This window comes from Epinephelus fuscoguttatus, linkage group LG15 (assembly GCF_011397635.1).
Source record: "Epinephelus fuscoguttatus linkage group LG15, E.fuscoguttatus.final_Chr_v1".
Classification (NCBI taxonomy): Eukaryota; Metazoa; Chordata; class Actinopteri; order Perciformes; family Serranidae; genus Epinephelus; species Epinephelus fuscoguttatus.
The window spans coordinates 9,524,528-9,551,481 of record NC_064766.1 but is presented as its reverse complement, the minus strand read 5'-3'; the positions used below and the strand labels follow the sequence as shown (position 1 = coordinate 9,551,481).

General features: G+C 40.8%; 1 protein-coding gene across 1 annotated transcript; it reads right to left on the bottom strand.

The window, feature by feature from the left end:
- Nucleotides 1-9,306: 9,306 nt before the first annotated feature.
- On the bottom strand, nucleotides 9,307-25,915 carry slc6a9 (solute carrier family 6 member 9). Its single transcript, XM_049598764.1, has 11 exons — nucleotides 25,786-25,915; nucleotides 22,880-23,156; nucleotides 20,616-20,748; nucleotides 20,234-20,368; nucleotides 20,031-20,134; nucleotides 15,500-15,737; nucleotides 14,593-14,727; nucleotides 14,397-14,496; nucleotides 12,824-12,924; nucleotides 11,784-11,954; nucleotides 9,307-9,881 (listed from the first exon to the last, which is right to left on the bottom strand). The coding sequence occupies exons 1-11, from the start codon at nucleotides 25,907-25,909 to the stop codon at nucleotides 9,627-9,629; spliced, it is 1,773 nt and encodes a 590-aa protein (XP_049454721.1). The 5' UTR covers nucleotides 25,910-25,915; the 3' UTR covers nucleotides 9,307-9,626.
- Nucleotides 25,916-26,954: the final 1,039 nt, after the last annotated feature.

Here is a 26,954-nt window from a genome sequence, read left to right as displayed (position 1 = left end):
TCCCCGATGGAATGGGCAGAGCAAGTTCACATCCGGGGCATTTGAACTGTACTTGGCTGGATGCGGACTTTGAATTGGAACAGTACTTGGGCTGCGACTGATGACCTTCCACAAGTCCACAAGAACATAATTACAGGCAAGAACGCAGATTGAGAAACGCCTTGAGTCTTCAACAAAAAGCTAGCTTTAATGTAGCCGATTGAAAACATCCAGTACAGAGAGGCAACTCAAAATCCAAACAAAAGCAGAACAAAAACTGAAAACCAACCAGGAAAAATGCAATGAACAGGGATGAGCACAGGAACAACCACAGAAGGTACACAAGAGGAGCACAGGATCAACACAAACTAACTGACAGAGAATAAAGGGAAACATACACAGAAAACTAATCACAAGAACGAGGCACAGCTGGATTAGGAAGACATGGGCAAAAGGAGGGAAATTGAGATTGGCTTACAACAAGGGTGGAGTAAACAAGACTAATACAGAACAGGTGTGAAGGGAAGACTCAGGGAACAGGGAAGGACTAAGGAGACAGGGGTGACAGAAAACAGGTGGGAAGCATTGCTCTGTCATATTTATATTGATGGTTTTTTTCTGACTTTTTTCTTATCTTTACTTTTTTCTAGAGAAATACAGGATAGTTTTATGTTTTCTGGTTGCTAAAAGTCATTCAGCTTGACCAGTCTGAGAAGTAAATGGGGGAAGTCACTTCTGGGTAGAACTCACACATACATTTTCACACTGCATCATGATTGAGTTTGGTAAATGTTAAAAAAAAAAAAAAAATCATAGCAGCTGTGGGAGGCCTCTCAACATGCATTCCCTGTTTTATTTTTTGTTATTTATTCATTTTGAATTCCAATTTTGTATTGTCTGTTAGGATTTATGTGCTCTGCATTGTGAACGTATTGGGTGGGTTTCATGCGTTTTTTGTCTCCTGTGCGATGCCTGCGGCTCTGCCATCCTGTTTGCCTCCATCTTCACACTTACAACTCATTTATGTCATGCCTTGTGCCATTTAAGCGAGTGTCTTAATTTCACTTTGACAACCTGATAAAGGCTTTCAGCTGAAGCACGTGGCTGTCAGCCAGGTGATATTAACGTCTTTTTATCAGTCAGGATTTAAAGTGCTTTGGATAACCTATTTTCTTTTCAGACACTGCTTCAAGTCTATGCAACTGTTGCTGAGTTGAGGAAATTACTGGTTAATGCCACAATTTCCCTTCATTTCCCAAGGTTCTCTGAACGTGTCTTGGGGAAATGCAGCATGTTTATTTCTTGTTTTAAATAAAGCAGAGGTGGAAACAGTACTACAATATTGTACTCCCATAAAAATGCTGTTCCTTGAAAGACATTTTACTAAAGGTAAAGGAGAAGTGGGCGACTTTTGTAACAATGTACTTAAATAAAAGTAAAAAGGAAAGTCATTTAAAATGTATGCTTAGTTCTGTGTTGTACTGTGTTACATTTTTAAAAGGGAAATATACAACTACATTCCTCAGTGCAGCCTTTTAAGAATTAACTAGAAAAGAGAGAAAACCCAGACAAATAAACAAAAACAGCCGACCACACATCAAAAGTCGACACCCCAGCAGATACAAATAGCACTATTGAGCCACCTGAATAACCTGATGCGTCCTATAGAATCAACAGCAGAATAAAACATCACCAGGGCAGGCAACACAGTGTATAAACAATATAAATTTCACAGCAGCTGCAGCTACAAACACACATTAAAGCAAATGAAAGAAGTTTTTTACACACCACATAGCACACACACCATGCCACGTTGCGAGGCAATGCAGTGGTTGTTGATATTCTCATTTGCAAAGTGAGTTCAGTTGGTGTGTTACTGTACTCACCTGTCTGAATGACATTCTGTGCCTTGAGCCCTGCAAAGTCCTCAGCAGTACGCTCTGAGTTCAGCTTCTCTTCTAATTCACTCTAAAAAAACATATCCAGTCCACACAACTTCTCTGTCCCACCATAACCAGTCTCATTTTTTCTGTCCCACTGCACTCCTAAAATTCAAAACGTTTTAGGCTTAATGAGGCTCTACAGTCACCGTCACAAGGATTTTCAAAAATCATAGGTACACCTCACACATCCCTCTCTGAGTGGAAAAGTTCCTTAATGAATGCAGAAGTCACCGCTGGAGGATCCACCATGAGCATTTTTGCCAAACCCTGCGTGCAACATCTTGTGTGTGTTTGATTTGGGTCACTTAGCGTGCTCGCCTGGGTTACTTGTAAACAGTGAGGGCTGCCCCAACTAAGAATTTTCCAAGTTGACCAATAGTCATCATTTATGGCAAATAGACGACTAGTCGCCTGTATGTTTACAATTTTAATTTAATTATTAAATTACACATTTTGGGTGGGGCAACACAATGGTTTGAGTTGAAGGTCTGAGAAAGAATAGTATCAGTAACATTGTTAACACTGTGCTACATTACAGAGAAATACAAAACCGTACTAATGAACCTTAATTAATATAGGCCTATATTTTATCTACAAGTGCACGTCACACACTGAGCGAGCCGCAAAGCAGTAATGATTGTGCTAATTGGCTAATGGGCATGTAGCTACATACATGTTTCAGATGATTTGTCATGTTTGTAGTCGATGAATGAGAGTTTACATATAACCTTGGGTTCGTCCTTCACCTTCTCAAAATGATCCCACACTTTGGATTTCCTGCCCAACATGTTATTAACTGGCCTGTGTAATAACTGCAGGTACCAGCCTTGTAAATTACTCCTGTCTGACTGCTGAGCATGACCACTTCCTGTGTCTCTCCTTTCAAATTAAATTCCCACACGGCCCAGTCATATAGGTTTTGATTTATTTTGACAAGGCAATAAAATCCTGCTGCGTTTGGTCAACTATTGGTAGGCAGCCATATAAACAGTAATTCAAGTAGGCTATTTAGCACCTCACCCCTGGACAAACAAAATTCCCTAATATGCTAAAACATGGTGTAAGTAAAGAAGTCAGACTGCAAACTCTCTCAGCATCAGTTGCACAGCAATATTTTTATTTTAAAGTCTGCTAACTTTGGAAAACATTTAGCAAGTGGTCATATCAGACCAAGTGAGGCTGTAGCAATTGATCAAAGGTGCATTTATTCCCTATAAATGTAACTTTTAATTTGTGGGAATGTTGTGTTTCTTTTTCAAAGATTATATAGTCAGACTTTAAAGTGGTAGAAAGTCTGGATCACTGGTAAACAGAGAAATATAGCAATTTTGGTAATGAAGATTCCATACTTTGTATTTGTCCATGTTCTATGTGATATTTATTCTTTTCACATAGTCTTTTTCCATAATAACATACATATATACACCAACATTTCCATAATACTGTATATAGTATGAATAATTCAAACTCAGCTTTAGTGCTCACTCATTAAGTTGTTGAAGGCCTTTTTAACATGCAGCACCTATAGCATGAAGGATAAGTGAACCAGAAAAGAATGGGGTAAATGTAAAATACCAGTTATTACATTTATTCTTAGAAAATTCAGCATTATGCATTTTGAGTCACACAAAGGGATGTTAAAAAACAACATGAAACAACACAACACTGCAGCGAACTGATCTTTAAAATAGATTTTATTTACCATTTTGTAATTCAACAGTTTACGATATACAGCTGACAGGACTAAGACATTTCAATGGATTTTGGCCCTAAAGGTTGAAGAACAAGAAGAACAGACATGGTTAGATAGATAGACAGATAGATATGATAGAGGATACCAGAAGAACTGTGTTCTCTTTTCTCACTTGTGCTTTTCCTCTCCACTCCTCCCATGAAAACAATTTACATTGGCATAGCAACAACACAGCGTTTGTCCACTGACACTTGGACAGTTTCTTTCAGCCAGACCACTGATAGTAAGACATTATTTACTGTACTTGTTTTCTTTTTTAAAATGGTAGTGTGAATCATTATTCAGTTTCTTCCTGTTGCTTATACAAAAAAATGAATGATTTCTTTAAAGTGCTGAAACATAAGATTATGCTTATATGAGCAGTAGTAAGAAATTCAAGAGGTAATGTTCTGCAATTTACAGAGAACCACAGAAACAAGGTAAAATCACAGTTTTGTTTTTAGTACAGTAGAGCAGTTGTGCTGTGAATTTGTGTATAAAAATGGTCCAAAGCTTCACGTCTTCAACATCAGTGACTTTCTGCACAGTCACTTCAGTGTAACATGATAGCAGGCAATAGCATATTAGTATCTCAAGACATGGGTCGGTTATTAACTACTGTCAATTGTGTCTTTGTAGGTTTTCTGAATGACTAAATTTATCTTACTCTCATGGCTGCCAGATAATCGAAGGGTATCCAAAAAGAGAAATCAGATTACAATAACAGTAACTGAGCCCTCGCCTGATACATACATGCCATATAATTGCCTAAACTGTACAAATAAAACTATATTGTGTTCTGATATTATGCATCAGAGCTGCACAAGAATGAAAATATGAGTTCATAGGTCCTGATGCCAATTTAGTCTTTGAGGCAGAGTTATTTTGGTGTTTTGATTTTTACCATTTTTCTAAACATTTTGCAACAACTAGACAGAAAAAGCCAAACTGTTTGGGTTAAGGGCCACAGAATATTCAAGGTAAACATCTGGTACGACTGTTGGCACTACACTTTGTAAAACATAGCTTTAAGTTCATGTGATATTGTTTTTTTAAAAAAAAAGCATCATCATGTAGCTGCAGCCGCCTTCTACACCAGAGCTCAATGTAAAAACGAACCATTCTGTTGTAGTTCAAGTTTCAATCCAAAGTTTTTTGTTTGGAAATGCTTTTTTAAAATTAGCTGGCTTATCTTGAATCTTTCAATGATTACAACTTCAAAAACAAACAAACAAACAAACAAAAAGAGTAGTGTCATTGAACGTTGGATAAACGGTGATTAAAATCTGAAGATAAAATATGTAGTTTTCTTTCTCTTCTTTTAGTACAAAAAGTTTTTTTTTTTTCTTAAAAGATAGACTATATCATTAGCAGAATAAGACTTGGCTAGTTCCGACAGGTTAGAGGTACACTGACATCAATACTGACACTACACCTGCTCTACATGCAGGCTCAGCAGTAAGAGCTATTCCACTACACACAGAGTACACAATACACCTGACGCCATCTACATATACACTACGAGAAAAGTGACAAATCAAAAACAAAGTGAAACAATAACCCACCCTCCCCTGACCCGCAAAAACACACTTACCCACCCTCGAAATCAAAGCAAAGATAAACATACACATACACACAGTCCGATTATATATTTTTTACATTACTGTACAAAGGGAGGAAGAGTTGTGGGGCCAGCAGAGATGGTGAGGGTCGGGATATATAGAGATGGTAACATGGTGGCTAAGCTTCACTTACTACAGCATGAACACACGAGACAGGCAACCACAAACAGGAAATGGTCTGAGCTACAAGCTGTCCCAGTATGCGCTGAGAATAAGAACTTCACATTCTCCTTTTTCAGCAAATAAAACCTCATGTAGAAAGTGAAACGCTCCTAAGATGGATTTCTACTCAGAGGAAGCAACACAACATATTTAGATTAGTAGATGGTGAAAGTGTATTGTTTCATAGAGCACCTGGTTTTGCAGTAATGTAATAAAAAAAAATGCTATCACAAAATACAATGTGTGGTGTGACTAGTTTAGGAATAAACCAAAACTAGAAGGTAAAAACATACCATTAACTACCAGCCAAAGCTACAGTTCTCCACCCTTGTGATTAGCCAGTGGACGTTTCTATCATCTAAGAACTGTCCTGTAAAAAAACCTGGGTAGAAATATGTGCTTGTTTCAGAACGCTCACTGTGCTTATTGTGATTATTTTCACTATGTCTGAGCTCCTGTGCTTATCATTGACCTCTCTCCTTGTTGCTTCCTTTACTCATAACCAGAGAAAGTCTGGTGTCTGTTGGGCTTTTTGTATTTATTTCACAGTTCACCTCTATTGTGCCTTTACTACCCTGAGTGTCAGCATTGCTCCATCTTGTGGATCAGAGGAGCAACTACACTGTCGTATTAAAATCCTTATCAACCTCTGAAGACATACTTGTGGGGAAAAGTGGTAAAAGAAAAGAAAAGATGTGCAGATTTAGTCTGAAATTGTGCTTCAGTATTCATGAAAATTGCTGAAAAGCCTTACAAGCATGAACATATATAAATCCTTCAAAGAATAGTTCACCATTTTGGAAAATACATATTTTTGCTTTACTCCTGAGAGTTCGGTGACTTGATTGATACCACGCTCATATCTGTTTGCTAAATATGAAGCTGGAGTAAGCAGCTGGTTATCTTAGCTTAGCATAAAGACTGGAAACAAAGGAAACCACTAGCACAGTGCTATCCAAAGGTAAAAAGATCCACCTACCAGCATGACTAAAGCTCAGTAATTAACACATCAGAACTTGTTTGTTTATTCCATACATAAATTCATGTGTCAAAATGGCAGTTTGATGACTTACGTGCTGTACTATCTCATGGCTGGGATGAGTTGTCTGGCAACCAGCAAGTTTTTGTATATAATAAACAAACCAGGGTTCAACATTAATGTTATTTTCCTTGCCCAGTTGGTCAAGTGGCTTTCTTGTTCCTATACAAATTGTCTTGTTTATTAACATTTATCAAACGGCAAACAGTAAAGCTAAACGTCATGAAAAACAACCCCATTTTATCCGTCTTGCTCTAAGACTTGCGGCAATCTGGGCAATACAAAGTTTGAGTTTTGCCCACATCCTCTAACGTCACATACCTATACTCCTGCTCCCAGGATAATCGAAATGCTTGCGCTCAGTTTTCATATTGCCATTTTGCCACGAGTGCTAGATCACTACTGCAAGGGTGCAACTCTCAACAAAGTTGAAAGGGAGGCAAGATGGCTCATTCCTTAACTACTTCTGTCATCAGCTCCAGAGAAACAATGTGTTTATTTCTGTTTTACCACTTGTCCGACTGGGCAAGAGAGATGCTAGATTTACTAGCCTGATGTGGCACTTTACTTGCCCCACACAACCATGCAATCCTTGTTGTTGAACCCTGCAAATTAGATGAAATTAAATAAATAAGTGAGCTTAAGAGGAGCTGGTAGGCAGATTTTGTTCTGGTCAGAGTCAGGCTAGCTGTTTCCATCCATCTCCAGTCATTATGCTAAGCTAAGCTAACCACATATTTACCACACAAACATAATAGTGTTATCAATCTTCTCAACTGACTCAGCAAGAAAGCAAACACGAGCATATCCCAAAATATCAAACCATACGTGTAAATGTGCTGTATACAATATACAACAATTCTGTATACCATGTAAATATGTTCCATGCTCATACAGGTATCATAGCCCTCTAGTTCTCCAAACTTCTTCGATATCACTGATGATTTGACAGCTCACAAACAAAGAAAAGCTAAAAACTACAACACGAAGAAACATTACAGCCAGACCTGATGCAATCCCAAAAATCCTCCCTGCCTGTGAAGCTAAAAGCATCTCTCTACCACCTGAGTAGGAGTCCAACAAAGCATCTTAGGATGAAACGCCCAAGAACATGTGATCTTCACACAGCTGTCACAATGACAAAATAACACTTCCCATGTATTTGTTCTGTATTTAGACTGCCACCACACTACTACAGAGTTGTCCTGGATGCTTTCCAATCAGACACTTGTGGGAGACCCACCTCTGCATGCTAAAGAGACCCTCTCTCTGTCCTGTCACAGCCTCCAACAAAACAACAACAAATCAAGTCACGGATGAGGAATGGTAAATATGTTAATTATGATTCTGCAGTTTTTATTTTTGTACAAAATAAACATATGCGGTCTTTATAATCATTTACTAAGTTACTTTACAATAATGAGAGGTAAAAAGGAGAATTCTACCGAGAGAACGATACTATACAGCTACATTTAAATCTACATAATTCATTTAAGATCTTTATTCTGTATTCATCTCGAAGCAAGCTGCATCTCTCTGCTTTCTGTCTCTCCACCAGTCACTGCACAGCTTGGCTCAGAGCTAAAAAAAAATGCCTGTAAATACATTAAAGGTTCCACTGACTGTAAGAGACTGACACCATACCAGTCTTTCTGAGATATACAGTATATATGTTACCAAAAACATGTGCAGGACTCAGGTAACTCAGGTAATGTTTTTGGTAACATGCCTTAATGGGGCAGATTGCTACGACCCACAGGAGACACAGACTACGACACACCTATGATCCTTTCACTAGCTACATCCTCACGCCCGGATCCTCCTTCACAGACTACATCCCAAGATGCATTTCACTCAAAAAGAATGCCTGGAAGACTTAAGGAAAGATGGCACTTCTATATACAGAGTTGCATCCACCTGTTTTGTGTGTGTGTGTGTTGGTGTTTGTCGACAGCGGGGAAAGTTAGGTGGTTTCGGTCCTATAATCTTAACAGGCCACCTAAGTGGAGACGAGGTTTCCACAGGCAAGGAACAACAAGAAACCAAGTTTAACTTTGCTTGGACCCTGAGAAATGGGCACTGGGATCTCTACTGTCCAAAAAATTTAAATAAATGCATGTGTGCGTGTGTGTGTGTGTGTGTGTGTGTGTGAGAGAATGTGGAGGCAGAGAGTACAGCACCGTTTAAGTTCACTGATATTTCTCTGCTGAGTTTTCAAAGTTTAAGCAGCTTTAGTGGAAAAAAAAGTTACAAATGGAGGAAATTTCCACAGAAAATCAGCCCTAAGTGTGAGTCGCCATCTCGGGTGTTAAATATGTGTGCTCTGTCGAACTTTTTATAAGAAGCAGCATAAAATAACAACAGGCTTAGTCTTAAGCTGAGATCAACTATGGTTGAGGTCACTGTGTGCTGTATAATGTACAATAGTGTGAGTGTACGGGTGTGAATGAGTGTGTCCGCCTCTTTTCCTGGCAACAGAATTGAACCGATTTCCATCTTCCAGCATCATCAAACTGTAAATGGCCAGTTCAGGCACAGTTCACCCTGCTCCTCTTTACTACAGCACCACTGTGTATCGCTTCACAAGTCTCCAGCTGTCAAATCGCTGCTGCTAGAAAGTCACCGATCCCAAACAGACCCAGCTAACAGAATAAAGGAGAACAGTGTGTGTCTCTATGTTGCTGCATGCACAAAACAAACCCATGCAGCTTCACAATCTACTGTACCTCTAACTGCATATGAAGATGACATATACAAGTTTTACAAAAAAATGAAAGGAAAAACAAACTGCATTATTAAATTATGTGTAACAAATTAACAACCCACCCACACACACACACACACACACACACACACACACACACACACACTAACATACACACAAATCTTTTGGATGATGATCCAATTTTTTCTTCCTTTCGTTTTTTTTTCTTCTTCATTTATCTAGAGACAACACACAGATAGATAGAAGAGGTTAGGATAGATATAATAAGCCCTTACAATATGTAAAGGTCTCCAGCGAATGGGATCTCCCCCACAGAGGACTGTGGGAAAGTGGGGTGAGGATGGAGGAGAAGGGAGGAGAAGGGAGGAAGAGATGGTGGGGCACGTGAGCTGCACCCGGTAGCGCTGACAGAGCAGAGTGCCGTCTATGCGCTGGGGTTGGGGTTGTTGTGTGTGTTAGTGGAGCCGTTGCTTCCCTGGATGGTGAGGCTGATCTCATCCTTTCTATCCTTTTCCTCCTCCTTCAGCTCTTCCTTTAGCTCCTCCTTCAGCTCCTCCTTTTCCTTGAGGGGACGAGCCTCCACAGTGTCTTCGGATGCCATGGGGGCGTAGCGGCCTGTCCGGTGCTCCTGCAGGGCAGGGCCCCACTTTGGATGTGCCCGGCAAGCAAACTTCAACCGCTGAGATAGACAGAAAAAGAGGGACAGGTCATTCAAAGCAGCATCAATATGAGCGGAAAATGAAGTGGGGGGTGTGGGGTGGGGGGGGGGCACTAAGCTCGAAATACAATATTCTCTATCCTCCTTTTCAAATATAATCACTGCTGGCTTCATGAAAACAAGATGGCAATGACCAAAACACCGAGCTCAAGGCTTCTGAACAGGACTCCACAAACCAATGGGTGACATCACAGTGGCTCCATCCATAATTTTTATACAGTCTATGGTAAGTACTCATCAACTGACAGTTCACCTGCTTTCAGCTCTCACTCTTCAACTGTTAGTCCGACTACTATTGACATTTATATCCATATTGTCAATTTAGCTGCCTTAAAGGGATAGTGCACCCAAAAATGAAAATTATCTACTCACCCATATGCCGAGGGAGGCTCAGGTGAAATTTCAGAGTCCTCACAACACTTGCGGAGATCCCAGGGGGAGAGGGGGTAGCAACACCGACATAAAAAGTTGTTGTTGCTACAATGAGGCTAAAAACAGAGTTCAAATGACGTTTTTCCAAACAACTTTTTATGTTGAGGCTTCAGGACACTTGGATCACTACGGACGAGCAGTATGGAGATATTTTGTGGTTTCAATTATGTGTTTTTGGACGTTTGAATCTGGGGCGCCGTAAGCCTCCATTAGGTGGAGTTGTGTTGCTACCCCTCTCCCCTTGGATCTCTGGAAGTGTTGTGAGGACTCTAAAACGTCACCTGAGCCTCCCTCGGCATATGGGTGAGTAGATAATGGCTGAATTTTCATTTTTGGGTGCACTATCCATTTAAGGGCTTAAAAAAAAAACTTTAACTTTTTTCTAGTTAATAATAAATTTGAGGTCATGGGATGCATTGTATTCATGTGTGAGAAATGTTCTCATGTGTGCGATTAAAGTGGATTTCAAAATTGGTCAGGAATTTGAAACTCCTGTTTGTTTGCATATGAAATCCTTACCTACTATCAGCTGATCAGTGTTTAGCTAGACTATATGTTGCCAAGTAATGCAAGAGACAGGAATCCTTCAGTACAGGAAATAAACAGGTTATCATGAAAATGTAAAGATTAGTTAAATAAATACATAAACAACTGATGTTTTGATGATATATGGAAGTTTCTTGACATGTAGCCATGGTTCAACGTCAACCTTGACAAGACTAAGCTGTTTCTCGTTCAGGATGAGGCATCTCTTGTCCAGGACCTCATTATCATGATTGAGAACTGTGTCCCTGACCTGGAGGGCAAGGGACCTGGGTGTGATGCTGTGTGACCTCTGCAACAACTTGCCCCTGCAGATTCTCAACAACATCAGGAGGATACATCTATTCCTCACAAAGGAGATGATGCAGGTTCTAGTCCAGGCTCCTGTCATCTCATGCCTAGTCTCCTGTAACTCACACTGGCTGATGGGTCTGCGTGTGCCTTTCGACCTCTGCAGCTCGTAAAGATTGCAGCAGCCCAGCTGGTCTTCAACTTAACCAAGTTCTCCCACACCACAGAGCACCCTGCACTGCTTCTCAGTGGCTGCTTGAATTCGATTCAAGACAATGTATGTATATAAGGTACCTGCCTATCATGCTGCAAATGGCTCAGGCCCATCCTACATCCAGGACACGATCAAAGCATACACCCCAGCCTGTCCACTATGCTCTGCTACTGCCAATTGGCTTGTGACTACGAAGGGAACCAGGCTACCACTCTGTAAAGTCAGTTATTATAAGTTGCTTTGGATAAAAGTGTCAGCTATATAAAGGTGAAAATTGTACAAGTGGGATAACAGGTTTACATCCTACAATTTATGTTTCACACATTGCAAGAAATTCCATGGAGGCTCAGGCTATTAGGACAAACAGCTGTGGGGGGCAGTACCTCTCTGAAGGTGGCTCCTGGGGACCTTGAGATCTTGTAGAGGGCATAGATGGGTATGCAGATCACTGAGGACAGAGCCATGGAGAAGCCGATAGCCAGAGACCAGCCGGGATACACGTAGTCATTGTAGGTGATGGGTTTGTACTGGATCACTGTGAAGATCAGGATGAACTACAAGGACAGAAGAGAGAAGGTGAATGAGTAAGGGCTAATGGAAGTTACACTTTATTTAAAAAATACAGAGGGGTGGCAGAAATCAAAAACTATTAAAAAAAAGAACTCTTTATTGTTTTTCTTCACTGTGTAACTCATATCAATCATACTGCAGAAAGAGGGTCATGAAAACAAAACTTAACATGATTTAATACTCTATTTTATCAAATTCACAATAATAGTTAAAAAACCCAATAATATATACCAGGATAATTAGTGTTAAATCATTTAGAGTTCCTCATCCTGATTACATTTGTCCAAACAAATAGCTGCTGTTTTTGCTGTTAAAAAAATGACTTCCAGTTTCTTTTTTCCCCCTTTTTTTGACAAGAAACTGGCATCAGCAGCAAACAGACCTTTGTTATAACATAAAATTTGCAGATAATTATGATAAGAATTCATGACTGTTTCCAACTGCACTGAGTTAAGTCACAGCTCGAGCAGAGACCCTGGAGAGCAGGGCATTAATCTGTGTAGTGAAATGAGCGAGAGAACAAAAGTCCCTGAAATCTGACCAGTAATCCACAACAATGAATTTCTTGGTTGGCCCAGCAGCTTAGTGGACTAATACGCCTTCTTGGGAAATACCATTGATAGGAGCTGCATGTGTCCATTTCCCAGTCAGAAAGATTTGCTTTTAGAGGTTTATACTGGAAACAAAGCCAACAGTAGCCAAACAGATTAGTGTTGATGGCAGCTCAAATGTAGGTCAGGTCCCTCACAATGTGCAAAGTTTAGCTCACACTAAATGTCCTTCAGATAGCTACGTCACTGTGACTGTGGTCCCAGATCAGCAGGTGTGTTTGTATGCGTGTGCGTTCACTCACACTGATAATGACAGGGGAGATGAATCTCCAGCAGACTTTGAAGAAGAGAGGAGGAGGGAAGCCCAGCATCATCTCCACATCTTTAAAGTAGTTTGTGTGACCTGCGATGAAAACAAATGTTATCCAGGAAAATATGTGTGCATGAAAGTTTTATTACTCATTTTACATTTTAATAATGACACAGAAGTCAAGGAGTGATGTTTGTGTCAGCCTCTTGAACCTAAATTTATCTAGTTTGTTTTTGTCCGTCGTGTCTATTTTTGCTGAAGTTGGTGACCAAGACAGCAGCCGAGGAGCCCCACATGTATAGGGGCCCCCATTGGTTAGATTAAAGAAAAAGAGTTAAAAATTTGAGAGATGGATCTGTGTCCTATATCAAATGTATCCACTGATATTGGACACTGCTGATTTGAATTTGCTCCTGATTGGACTACAAGAAACTGATGCATGGCATGGGTCATAGCAAGTTCAAAAAAAAAAAAAGTCCATCATTCAGATACTAACGCTCTAATGGTTACACTCCCACTGAGTTTTGCACAGACTATGACTTTATGATATTATACCTACTTATTCTATTAACCTTTTATTATATATTACTGCTCTGTTTGATTGCTGCTTGTTTTTTAACTGTGTCTTCTACAGTGCCCTTAAGTGCTTCAAAAGGCACCTATTTATATAATGCATTATTATAATTAATATAAAGAATATTACTTTAAATTATACACTCAGTAATGACCCACTTCTTAATTTTAATATGAATCCTGTGTATGTTCCTGTAGAGAAAGGCCTTGCTGTGTTAACACAGGTTATAGTTATCCATACATTTACACATTTTATGTCCTTCTATTCATGATGTCTTTCTGTCTATATTCCCTGCACGTATGCTTGAGCTACCATGCAGTGTCAAAGTGTGTGTCCACAAAAAGTGCAGCCTGAGGGCCTAACACTATAAATCCACCACTGTAGGTGTATTAGTGTTCAGCTCATGTAAAGGAACGTTATTAAGAGCAGAGAAGTCTCAAAGCAAATACTGAAAACATGTCCTAAGGCAGCGTTACATGCTCGCCTGCGCTAACATCTGCCTCATGCACAATGAAATCTTTTACTGTGATTGTTTAATTTGGGTGTATAATGGTGAGTTTCACATTCTTTTTATTTAAAGAAGCTAGAACATTTCAGCTAATAATGCTAAAATCCTTGTACTGACAAGGCGTTGAAAACTTCTGCCTCCCTCGATAAACGTTCCTCTCCTATGCAACTGTCTCCACTCTTGCTTGACACAGACAATCTGACATTTACCGCTGATGTTCTGGTGACAGAAAATGTTTCTGCTTTCAGACTCTATTATGCTGAAACAATCTCTTTGTGGAATCATAATGTCTAGGTGTGGCAAATTGTCTATAAAGATAAGATGAGTGAACCGCCAAACCAGAAATAAAACCCAAATTGCAAACCACAGTCAATATGTTTTTATAGGAAGTGACATATTAGTGTGTCACGGCATGTTTTTTTTTTTCTTTTCATAATGTGACAGCAATATACAGTTTAAGAACAGCTTAAGCTCCCTCCTTACCATAAACATACATAACGCAGATGCACATGATGCAGGAGATGATGACCAAAGAGAAACTAGCAGCATAGTTGTCCATCAGTAGCAACCAATAGATTCCTGCCTGCATAGACAAACCAGAGAATGAATCAAAACTGCACCCCCATGAGACAAAATAAACCGTGTTCAAAGACATGTCTTTCATGTCTTTGGGACTTACCTGTGACGTTAGTGGCACTCCAAGTAAGAATCCAGCTATGGCCACTGATAGTGTGACAACGGTCTTGTTCCTGATGATCCAGTCTGTACCGATCTCATCGACGATAGCCGTCACCAGAGTCTCCAGCAGACAGAACTAAAGAACAGGGATGCAGATGTCATAAAGACATTAGATGAGAGATGAGATTGGGCAGATGCTAAAATTACTTCTTCTTTTCGTGGATCTACTCGCTCATTCTCATGGCAGCGTGAGATGTAAACATTAATGGCATCCTCCTTGGCTCAGCTGTAGTGTTAGCTAGCTCAGTGATGCTAGATGAGCTAGCTGTGGATGCACGCTTCCTTCTGCGCAGTGATACAGTTAGTGGGTGTAGTTCAGTAGAGAGAAAATGGTTCCTACATGAATAAGGTCTGTGGATAATCTTAAGTAACCAGGTCATGATTTCTGAAAAGAGACATTGCTGTTGTGTTTTTCAAATATATTTTTTGGCACTTAACGCACCACAAGCTGAGGGGCCATGTAGTTTTGTTATATCTGAGACAGGGCAGGCATCTCTAGGGATGCCATCTCCAACCCTCAGCAACTCGCACTAAAACAGTCTTGATTGATAAACAGCACAACAGGCAAGAGGAAAATATGTATTTTTGAATTTGGAGTGACCTGTTCCTTTAACAAAGAGGTCAAACTGCTTTAAGATCAGATTCTCAATGACCCAAATAAGCTTGAACATCACAAATACAAAAAGGAAACAATCTTGCACTCATCGTCATATTTACCACAAACATGAATTTAATATCATAAAAGTAATTCACATTCAGTGTTGATGCATTACTGTGTTTAGACATGACTCTAAATTTGGGTGCAAGCACAGTCTGTCTGTATGTAGCGTAGAATTTTCCATCCTCACCTGAGTCCCCAGTCCCAGAAGGATGAGCATGAAGAAGAAGAGCAGTGACCACAGTGGTGAAATGGGGAGCAGAGTGAGGGCTTCTGGGTAGGCCACAAAGGCCAGGCCCGGGCCGTGGTCGGCCACCTCTGACACAGGGACGTTTAGGTTGTGTGCCATGAAGCCCAGGATGGAGAAAATGACAAAGCCGGCATACACGCTGGTCGCACAGTTGGTTATACTGATGATGATGCTGTCTCTGTAGAAAAGGAGAAAAACATGTTGGGTATTAATTCACCTGTCAAAACAAAATGGGATAAAGTTGCAGTTTGAAACCAGTGAATCAAGCAATGTTGTCATTTATACTGTCCCTGTCCAGAGGAGAGACACATTTTTCAATCAGAAATACTCTCATTTCCTGTCATGCAGCGTCCTGATTTACTATGAGGTGAATGCATCATTCGAAGGTGACTTGTGACAACATTTCCATCATTGTCAAATGATTCAGCAAACCTTAAGTAAGCTTACAGCCCTAGCTATTCTTAATTGCAACAACAACAGTGTTTATGATTTATTGCTGCACACAGCAGCAGCATAGTGAGGACAGAGGGCTTGAACTACAGAAGAGAAGAGTGTTGATGTGTGTGATCTAATTGTAACTTACTATTGCTAATGATAGTACCATTACTTTAGGTATTAGCTATCAGTCAGCCCACACCTACAACATGTCTTGTAAATTAAATGCACTTTACATGTATTCATTTGGCAGAGGCATTTTTCCTAAAGCAATGTACAAATGAGGTACAATCCAAGTCCCAGGTGATCAAGGACAAGCCTTCAAGAATAAGTGCCGCAAGACTCAGTTCCACTTGACACAAGTGCCACAAGGTTGCAGGTGCATGAAATAAAACATAAGTGCATCGCAATTTTATTTGTCATTTCCTGAGATAAATGATGACCAAACTTAACAGCACCTTTGTAAATCCTTCAAATGTCGACAAATCTATCCAAGGTTGGTAAATGGAATTCCTGAGACTTTTGTCTCAAGGACAGGGAAAATGGCACAAAAGCCTTCGCCACTTTCAGTAATAATACAGTATTTCTCTACGTGAACCACAATTTCCTGGTACAGGTTTGGAAAACAGATATAGCTATGGTTTGTTTGTGCTCTCACAAAGGGTACAGTGTATGATGCTAAATAGAAAGAGAAATGTAGAAAATGGCCTTATTAATCCAGGAGGACTTCACCTTTAGATCGAATTAATAGCAGAGAATGCTCAGATTTAGTCTAACCAGATCAGAGTTTACGCTCTGAGTCAAGATCACTCAGATGAGGACGCAGTAGTCTGCTGGCACAACTAAAAGCTACAAATCTTCCCTTGAAGTTTGTTGTCCCTGTTTTGAGACGCACCAGTTTCAGCTGCATGCTGCTGGAGGATGTGCAGAGAACACCGTTTCATCTTTACTCTCCTTGACTCAGACTTGGACTTTGTTCAAATTCAACAAGGGAACTATGTGGTTGTACAGTGCTTTGTGTCTTCACACTTCCTGTTAGAGTTATCACAGAGGATGTCTTTGATAACTTTGATGCTGGTCCCTTTCTCAGCTTGTCACAAACCACCAATCAGGTCCACTTAGTCTCACACTCTCTGCACTTCTGCATGTGCACCAATTGGTGGTGTTACAGGAGTGCAGAGAGTGACTCCACAGGGACGGAGAGGCACAACACAAGCTGATTAGGCCGCTGTACAGCTGTGTGCGCAGATAGCACAACCTCAAGCTCCTGGCAGAGGAACAAATTATATCTTCACCCTCCTCGCCCCCTCCACCCCCACCCCCCACTACCCTAACACCCTCACTTCGTCGGCATGTGTAGACAAGCTCAGGAGAGTAAATGACATCTTTTCCTCTCCTTATCTCCTCCTATGTCCCCTTTCCTCCGTCTTAACCTTCTCCTCAGCCTCTCGCTTGCTCCCTTGGCGTTCAAGCATAGTGCAACCTGCCTCTTAACACAAGTCCAAAAAACATTATCTCTGTCCCTCCTCCTGTTCAACCTTATCTCACCTTTCCCCTTCTCTTTTCAGACCTGTAGCCTTGAAGTTGGCTCCTGACTATTTTACCCTCCTCCTCCTCCTCTCAATTCCTCCATCACTGTCCAGCCCTGATTCATTAGGGGGGGTGTCATACAGCCTGCACAACTTAAAGCCACTTCTCCTTTTCGTCTCATTGGTTGTCTCTTCCCTCTGTACTGAAGCCCCCAGTAGCATGTGGGTTATTTTCTACATTCTGTCAACTCCCCTTTCCTTCCTTTCACCTCATCTTTCCTCTTCTCCCACGCCTCCTCGTCTTCTGACTCCCTCTGCCAAGCTCCTCTGATTAGGGCAAATAATAAGATGCTGGTCTGTGTAGCAGACACATTGCAGCAGCATAGCCTGATGCAAAATGAGCATGGTCATATTCACACAGGCAGAGGCAGCCACTTACACTGTAACTGCTGCTTTAATTACAGTGTGACTATAGAAGCCTCACATTCTTAATGCTCTGCAAAATCCAGCTGCATAACTTCAAACATGCATGGTCATCAAGCTGTCTTTGTCTCTGGAAGGCCGACATGTTAAGTATACATTTTTGCTTGATAATAGCATTAGTCTGCGCACAATATAAAGGACCTTTACGTCATTAGCCATAATTAGAAAGACTGCACCAGACAGGTTTTTTTTATTGTGAAGGTTTCATCTGATCTCTTAAAGGAATACTTTCACATTTGCTTGGTTAGGCACTCATGAGAGTTAAATATGAGGCCACAACCAGCAGCCCATTAGTTTAACGATGTAGCAGAGGATACACAGCAAGCTTGAGTCTGTCCAAAGGTAAGGGGAAAAAAAGTCTGCCCACCAGCACGTAATGCTCACCTAATGCTAATCAGCATGTTACTTTTCGTTTTTTCAATCTGTCCAAAAACCACAGAGTAAAAATGACACACTATGGTATTTATGGGGGTTATGATCTGGACGATATCTTGTTTGGGAGCAGTAACTGTCTGAAGTCTCCTCTGGTTGTCTGGCAAACCCTCTGTGACAGCAGGTCACCAGGAGGTCACTGCCCAAGTAGTAGTCCAGCACATAACCCTCCATAAAACCAAAGAACTCAAAAAACAACGTGTTGTTCTCACTCTTCTGTATTTGCTGGTATTCAACAAACAAATATAGCATTTTAATTAGTGAGCTTCAGGGGTACTGCTAGGCAGATTTGGTCAATGACAGAGGCAGGATAGCTGTCTTGAGGCTAAGCTAAGATAAGTTAACTGTATTCTGGCTCCAGCTACATATTTGCCATAGAGATAGGACCGTGTTATCAATCTTTTCATGTAATTCTCAGCAAGAAAGCAAATAAGTGTATATAGCTCTTTTAAGATAGGAATTGTGCAAATTTGCAGGAAAGCCCAATCAGTCTTTTTTCACCATTGGCAGTATAAAAACAAAATTGGGGAGTGCGGCAAAATGCCGCCCACCTACTTTTGTTTATACAGAATGCGCCTTTTTCGGGGGAATGGGGGGCGTGAGTAAGTAACAAAACGTGTAGCTCAGCGTGTGATGTAAACAGTGACGTGGCAGGGAAGCCACAGCTAGTCAGGCTGCGATAGTCAGGTGGCGATTCTCTCGTAAATCAGCCCGTTCTTCACCGTCCCCGTCATCTGACGGTTAATGGCCTCTTCGTTTGCAAGGGCAAGAAGGATGCGCAATTCCTTGTCTCCTCAGTTGCTCATCTTTACAGTGTCTGTCAGGTTTGTGTCTCCCTCTTGCTACTAGCTGCTCATTCCTGCTATCAGCTGTTTTCTGTTTATCCACCGCCAGTGGCTCGCACGTGTGGCGTCATCAACAGCCCCTCCCGTTGCGAGAGGCTGCCTTGGTCTGTTTAAACTAAAAGGGTTCCGTCAATATGACTACCCTACGAGGCGGAAAATTGGGCGCCTTGGATCTACTCGCCATTCCACCTCTGTGTGTATAAACGCTTGCAGCTGGCTGACAAAATGGTCCAATATTTGCAGAAAATCTGGCAGTGTAAAAGGGGCTTATGAGTGATATTACGATTTATCAGCTGAACATTGGTATCAATCGATATATACCTTGTTGACTGCCATGCACCTATTGGCAATAAGATGACATTCACTGATGGCAGTGGATGATGTTTTTCTGTTGTGTCACATTAATGCTGAACAGCCTAAAAAGTGAGGCTTAGGCATCCTTGTGTCCCACGGACAATAGAAACCGTGTTTGGGATGAACAGAGATCTTCCCCTGGACACCTTCAGAACAAAAGATTGCAGAAAACTCACTAGTGATGAGTCAGGGGACACATTTTTTCAAAACAAACCAACAAAAAAAAATCAACAACAATGACGACAAATAACATCGGTTCTGGCCAAATTTTATTTTAAACATCAATAATGGCCCAGATTTCAGAATCTGTGCGTCCCTGGTGTATATCCTAAAACGGTGAATTATTCCTTTAGTGTAGTTTGTTTTTGTTCATCCATATTCTGGAGTACCAACCTGAAACAGTTGTTGTGGAACTTGTTATAGGAAGCCATGGTAATAAGACCACCCCATGCACAGCCCAGAGAGTAGAAAATCTGGGACGCTGCATCTCCCCACACCTACAAAAACAAAACCACACACAGTGAGAGGTAGTGAAAAGGAAATTTCTATCTCTAGTTCATCTGTTCATCTGTCTGTTTATGTGTTAAAGTGAATACCTTTGCATCAAGGACCTTCTGCCACTGTGGAGTCAGGTAGTACTTGATGCCGTTGATGGCTCCATCCAGGGTGATGCCACGGATGAACAGGATGGTCAAAACAACATAGGGGAATGTGGCTGTGAAGTACACCACCTACACACACACACGCACACACAGATAGTCAGACGATGTGACGATCAGTTAAAAGGAGTAATTTTCTTTAGCAAAGTGACAAGAGTCAAGAATGCCTGTGTGCATGAAAAGTGTGATGTTAGTAGAAATACTGAAGATACGGTTTGAATATTAGGTTGGTTTCTGCATATGGTCAAGCCTCGATGTCTTTGAGTGTGATTACGCATGTGTGCAAGCGTGTGCGTTTGTGTGTTTGAGTGAAGCTGACCTTTCCAGAGGATTTAACGCCCCTGATGAGACAGAGGAAGACGACAAACCAAGACACAGCGAGGCAGCCCAGAATAGGAAGACGGACCTCTCCAAAGTTCCCAATATCATCAGAGATGTTCAACACGTAGTGTCTAAGACAGAGACAGAGACAGACACGAGGAGGTGGAGAGAGTTTCATATGTTAAACTATCTGACATTTACAGGTCTTTGAAATTAAGACTTAAGGTCTTGCTTTTCTTTTTAAAGAGGAATAATTTTCTAATTTTTAGCAAACACTGAAAAGGCAACATCAGCCTTTAACAACACCACTAAGTGTCTTCTGTCTTGAACAAACACAAGATGCTATACATAATGAGAAGCCTTTAAACCATGGACTTGTCAATAATGGGAATGTGTCTGACTTTTAAGTGATATTTGTCTCGTCTAAGGGCAACGCAAGTGATACTTATAGGCATGACCAAAGACATCCACAAGGTAATATTTTTCTGTGAAATATCATTGCTTACTGACTTTTTGGTGGTCTGCACTGTTTTATTACTTACTAGTAATTAAATGTAGAATCAATGAGTTTGTGGCTAATTAAACTTCCATAAATGGGACGCAGACAGTGACAACATATAACAAAAATAAGGCCCTACATTTCCCAAACATTGTTGCTCTGAAACACAATTTAATGGTGTTATTTAGAATGGAAATTCTAATTTACTTCATAATTATACAACCTACTCATCTTCTCATCTGCCTGATGAATGATTGCAGTATTGTCAGTATAAACAGAGACAGAAAAATGAATAAGTGCCTAAACAATGTGGCTAATTATCATAGATTTTGTAATTTTATAGTGCCTTAGGGGTTTGCTGTAATTGGGATTAGAGTTACTTACATGAACATCCAAACTTTAATGGCCTCTGTGGTATAAATGGTCTAAAACAGTTATGTCAAGCCTGCCAATGAAAAGTGAGGTATAGTCTGTGTTATATGCCACACACACGCCAACGAATAATCTGTTAGCAAGGATTAGCCAAATAAACATCCCTCTTAACAGTGCTTGCTCACCCGGACAGGATTTTACCAAAGAAAAACATTGTGCTCACATTCTGCGTTTGTTCACATGTGCTTTAGGAGAGCAGTGAGATGATATTGGTGTCGTCCTGACCTTGAAATGCACTTTGCCCATCCTTTTGCTGTTCTCATGCACAATAAAAGGTACAAAGTTGGATGGACAGGTGCAATAAGATATAACAGCATGAGGCAAAGTAATGGTACTTTGGTGAAGAATGGCTCTCTGACATTGAGAATACGAATGTGCAGCAACTGACAAATAATACTGAATGAAACCCTTTTAATTCAACACTCTGCAACTTGTATACACCTCTACATAAATAATACACGCTTAATGCAAATTAAATGGGCATTTTAAATACGTTTTATATCTGAATTACAGAGCCATTACTCATGATGATACACTGCGGACCTTGATCAAGTCATGTGCGACCAATACCATGCTGCTGTAAAAAGACCACAGAAACGTATGAGCTTTTGGCACATTAAATTGGTTGGTTATACAGCTGCTCTGTACTCGTCTAGTTTGGGTGAAACAACCTGAGACAGAGTGAATGAAACAATTAAAATTGTCTCATTCCTATCCTCTCCCTCTCTGTCTCTCTGTCCCATCCCATCCAGTTGTGTAATGTGACTTAGATGATAATCGATCACCACAACCCACTGATTTATATTTCACTTCACTAAAGCCTGTTTTTACACAGTGCAGCTGCACCCACTGTATATGAACATGAATAGCAAGTGCACTCGGATATACCCTCTTTGACCTTCTACACACGACCCAGCAGCTCATTTGTTAAATGCTTTGTGGTTGAACCAATAAAATACAGCTGTGCCAAAAAACTGGACAATATGGGAGACCATCTTCATGTCACTTTCCAGTAAAATCTAGTCCAAATATTTGTATGCTTTCTGCAAACAGGAGGCATGTTTGTAGCAAGCTTATCTTACAGGTGCAAGTCAATTTTGACCTCAAGTACGATAGGCCTGAGTCCAAAGACGTCACTTGCATAACTCGGCAAAACTAAACTGAACTATCATACGAATTGTTGCCCCACTAAAACTACGATAAAGATATTCTTTTGACCATATGGCTGCATGTTGGGTTTGTTGAATACTGAAAAGAATCTTGCACAATGCAGATCACCAGTGCTCATTTTACTAATAAATAGATATTGCTGCTGGACTCCAGAGACTTACCTCCAGTACTCCTCACTGGGGCTGGTCCTCTTGGTGCGGTTGACTACCTCTGACACCCCTGCTACCAGGTTTGTGGTAGCATTAGCCAGGCTGGCATTGAACCGTTGGCTACCGCCCACCACCCCGCTGCAGTCTGGCGTGTTCCAGGGGTTGTTGCAGTAGGTCCATGGCAGCAAGTTTGTCATGGACATGAAAAAGTAGTAGAAGGCGATGCAAATGACCACGTTGTAATAGATCCCAATGTAGGTGGACACCACCATCATGCCGTAGCCCACACCTGAAGGGAGAAGAAGACAGGATGGGAGAACATTAGAATTTGAATGTGAAACAAATGACAGCCTTGCACAAGATGAGTCACCATCATGTTGGAGGCTGCATCCTTACGAGTACGGAGCTGTTTTCTGTTATGAACACAGAACCTTTATGGTTGATACATCATAGGTGCATCCACAGTAGTTACAGTTTTAGTTTCTTCACTTTAAAAACAACAAGCTGCTGAATATGGATCTTTAATAATGAATTCATTCATTCATTCATCTTCTAACTGCTTCATCCTCTTGAAGGTTGCGGGGGGGCTGGAGCCTATCCCAGCTGACATCGGGTGAGAGGCAGGGTACACCCTGGACAGGTCGCCAGACTATCGCAGGGCTGACACATAGAGACAGACAACCATTCACACTCACATTCACACCTATGGACAATTTAGAGTTATCAATTAACCTAGTCCCCAATCTGCATGTCTTTGGACTGTGGGAGGAAACAGGAGTGCCCGGAGAGAACCCACGCTGACACGGGGAGAACATGCAAACTCCGCACAGAAGGGCTCCCACACCCGGGATCGAACCGGCAACCCTCTTGCTGTGAGGCGAAAGTGCTAACCACCACACCACCGTGCCGCCCATAATGAATTCAACTTTTTACAATTCAAAATTAAACTTTTTTTTTTATCATGCGCTGAATCCTTAGGTAACAACACCTCTTAAAGTTGAGCGATATTTAAATCTGTGATCTTCCTGTGAGATACTGAAACCAAGGGCGACCAACTCTCACACACTGACCGCAAGACTCACACAATTATTACACACTCTCATGCCACATGCCCATTTTCTAATGCAGTGACAAACTGTGTAACTGTAAACATGGGCTGCCCTGGATACCTTCATGTGCACATACTGTAGAGTATACAGCTGACAAAGCTGAGACTTGTATGGAAATAATATTACAGCAGGATAAACAATATGATTTTATCAAACATGTGTTAAGTGCTGCCTGATGTTTCAGATGTCCATCCTGTCTGTCCTTGGAATCAGCAGCTTTCAGTAATTTCTCTGCACAGAGAATTTGTTTTAATCTCTTCCACACGTCAATGGTTAGTTGATGCTCTGTGCACACAAAAGGACACTGCAGGCTCTGTTTTTGTGAAACTAGCGGCGTGGCCAGATCACAGTCAGGTGCGCTCTACTAAGTGCATCGAGAGTGTGCCAAATGAACTTTTGGTATTTTCTTGGCAAGGCTCCCTTGCTGCACCTGTGGTGCACCTGGGCACAAGGTGGGATCAGAAAGAACAGTCCTAAAGAAGTTATAAGCAGAGTGAGAAGTTTTAAGTGGTTTACAATTTTTGTGAACTTTTGTGTGAACTGTTTTTAATGTGTTGATGTGCAAAAAAACATTGTAATATTATTATTTAGGACTAGAATTATTGCTTTGCACTTCTATGCCTCCACGAACCAGTCAAGTTGCAGTTGGAGTTTACATCCATGTCTATGAAAAGATGGATGCATTACAAACATCTTACCCCAGGCAGGACAGAAGATCTAAACAATGTACACAGTTTCAAAGAGGGCATCCAAGATTAGTGTCATCAATTCAGTATCTGACCAAATGTCTCCACTTCTGTTCCCGAGATATGACGTTGAGTAACAGCCAGGAAAGTGTTATTTGCAAAACATTATGATATTAGAGTGAAGTTGGCCTTTGACCTTTTGGATAAAAAATGAAATCACTTCATCACTACATCCTACTAGGCATTTGTGTGAAGTTTTTGCATAATAATGTGCAGATTCTTCAGTTATGGCCATTGACATGTTTTGTGATGTCACAGTGACCTTGACCTTCAACCACCAAATTCAGTTCATGGTTGAGACCAAGTGGACATGTGTACCAAATTTGAGTAAACTCCCCCAAGGCTTTCTTGAGATATTGTATTTAAGAGAATGAGATGGATGCAGGGTCATAGTGACCTTGACCTATGATCACCTAAATCTAATCAGTTCATTTGAGTCCACATGGACATTTGTGCCAAATGTGAAGAAATTCCATAGGGCATTCTTGACATATTGCGTTGACAAGAATGAGATGTACATACATATATACCTAAGGACTACCTGAAAACGTGTGATGTGAACTTAAGCAAGCAGTGATCTGGGGTTTATTGACAACAGTCTGATGCTGGTTGCCCAAAATGTAACTTGTGGATCTGCCATGTGTAATTGTGGCTAGACAGTGCTCAACATCACTCCAGTTAGAGACTGCAAATGAGGCAGACACCTCCCTCCTGCAGATGGCTGTAAAGAGAGTGACTGTCATGACAGACAGAGCTTTATTGGCACTAATGCCATGACAGCTGGTTGAAAAATCATCATTATCATGTTGAAAAAAATATGTCACAAAAAGCCTTTTCATAAAATGCACTGACTTCACAGACACTGAATCTCATTCCAAAATAAACTGAAAAGCTGGCAGCCCTGTCACAACAACCCACACAAACAAACAGATACCTAACCCCAACACTAACCCATGACCGCAAATAAGAGGCTCCAACATGTATTTTCAAGCAAAAAATGTTTTTTTGCCCCCAAAATTGATGTTTGCATGTGATTTATGTACACAAACACATTGACACTAACCTTTGAACATAGGGCTGATCTTCCATACTCCCAAACACCCCAGGCTGGCGAACTGACCGAAGGACAGCTCGAGGAAGAAGAGAGGAATGCCGCAGAACACCAGCATAATGAAGTATGGTAACATGAAGGCACCTGAAAGGGGAGAGGCATAAGACAAGCACTCAGTCACTGTCTTGGTCGATGTTTAAAACTGGAAGTTGCATATGAACAGCATGAGGACATAAACTGGGCCATATAAAAGGAAAGAAAATAATATTCTAATGTCTAATTTGTGTATGTTTAGGGCTTTATTACTGTTGATGTGATGACACTTTTGTGTTTTTCCAGACAGTAGCATAGAAACCTAGTAGGCAAAAATGTCCTGGACTGTAGTCTGTCAAAAACAATGATCAATGTACAGCTACAGTGGTGGAAAAAAGTTTTTGGACACCCTTAAAATTTTACACAATCTCAAATATTATCATGAAATATTTGTGGAAAAATCTTTTTTGTGTTTCAAAAGGTGTGGCTGCATTAGACAGATACAAACAAATACAAATTATATTTTTTTTGTTTATTGTTTACAAGAAAAACTAACAAAACTAAATTCTTGACAGTTTCAATATGTCAGTTCTCAACATTGTCAGTATCAAAGTCAACAAATAACATAGAATGTGTTCAAAACTGAACAAAAAATAAATAAACCATCACATCATCAAATTAATATTTAGTAGTCCTGCCATTGGCACGTGGTAGAGCTCTAATCCTGGCTGGCATGTTCCCCACGAGCCTTTCACACTGTTGAGGGGTAATCTTGTCCCATTCTTCTTGAATTACTGCTTTTAATTCTTCTAAATTCTTTGGTTTATGCTTTGAAACAGACCTTTTGATAATCCACCACAGATTTTCAATGGGGCTCATGTCCAGGGATTGAGCTGGCCACTCTAAGACCTGGATACTGTGCTCCTGCAACCAAGTTCTACTGGCCTTGGATGTGTGGCAAGGGGCATTATCTTGTTGAAACATCCAGTTTTTACCTCGACGGAACAGTGCACGCGCAGAAGGGAGCATGGGTTGATCAGGGGCTTCTTGATAGCCTTGTAGGACCTTAAGCCATGATCTAAAAGTCGCCACGTACAGTGCGGGTGGAACACTGGACACCAGTTTGGTTTGACCACTGCTGCTGAAGC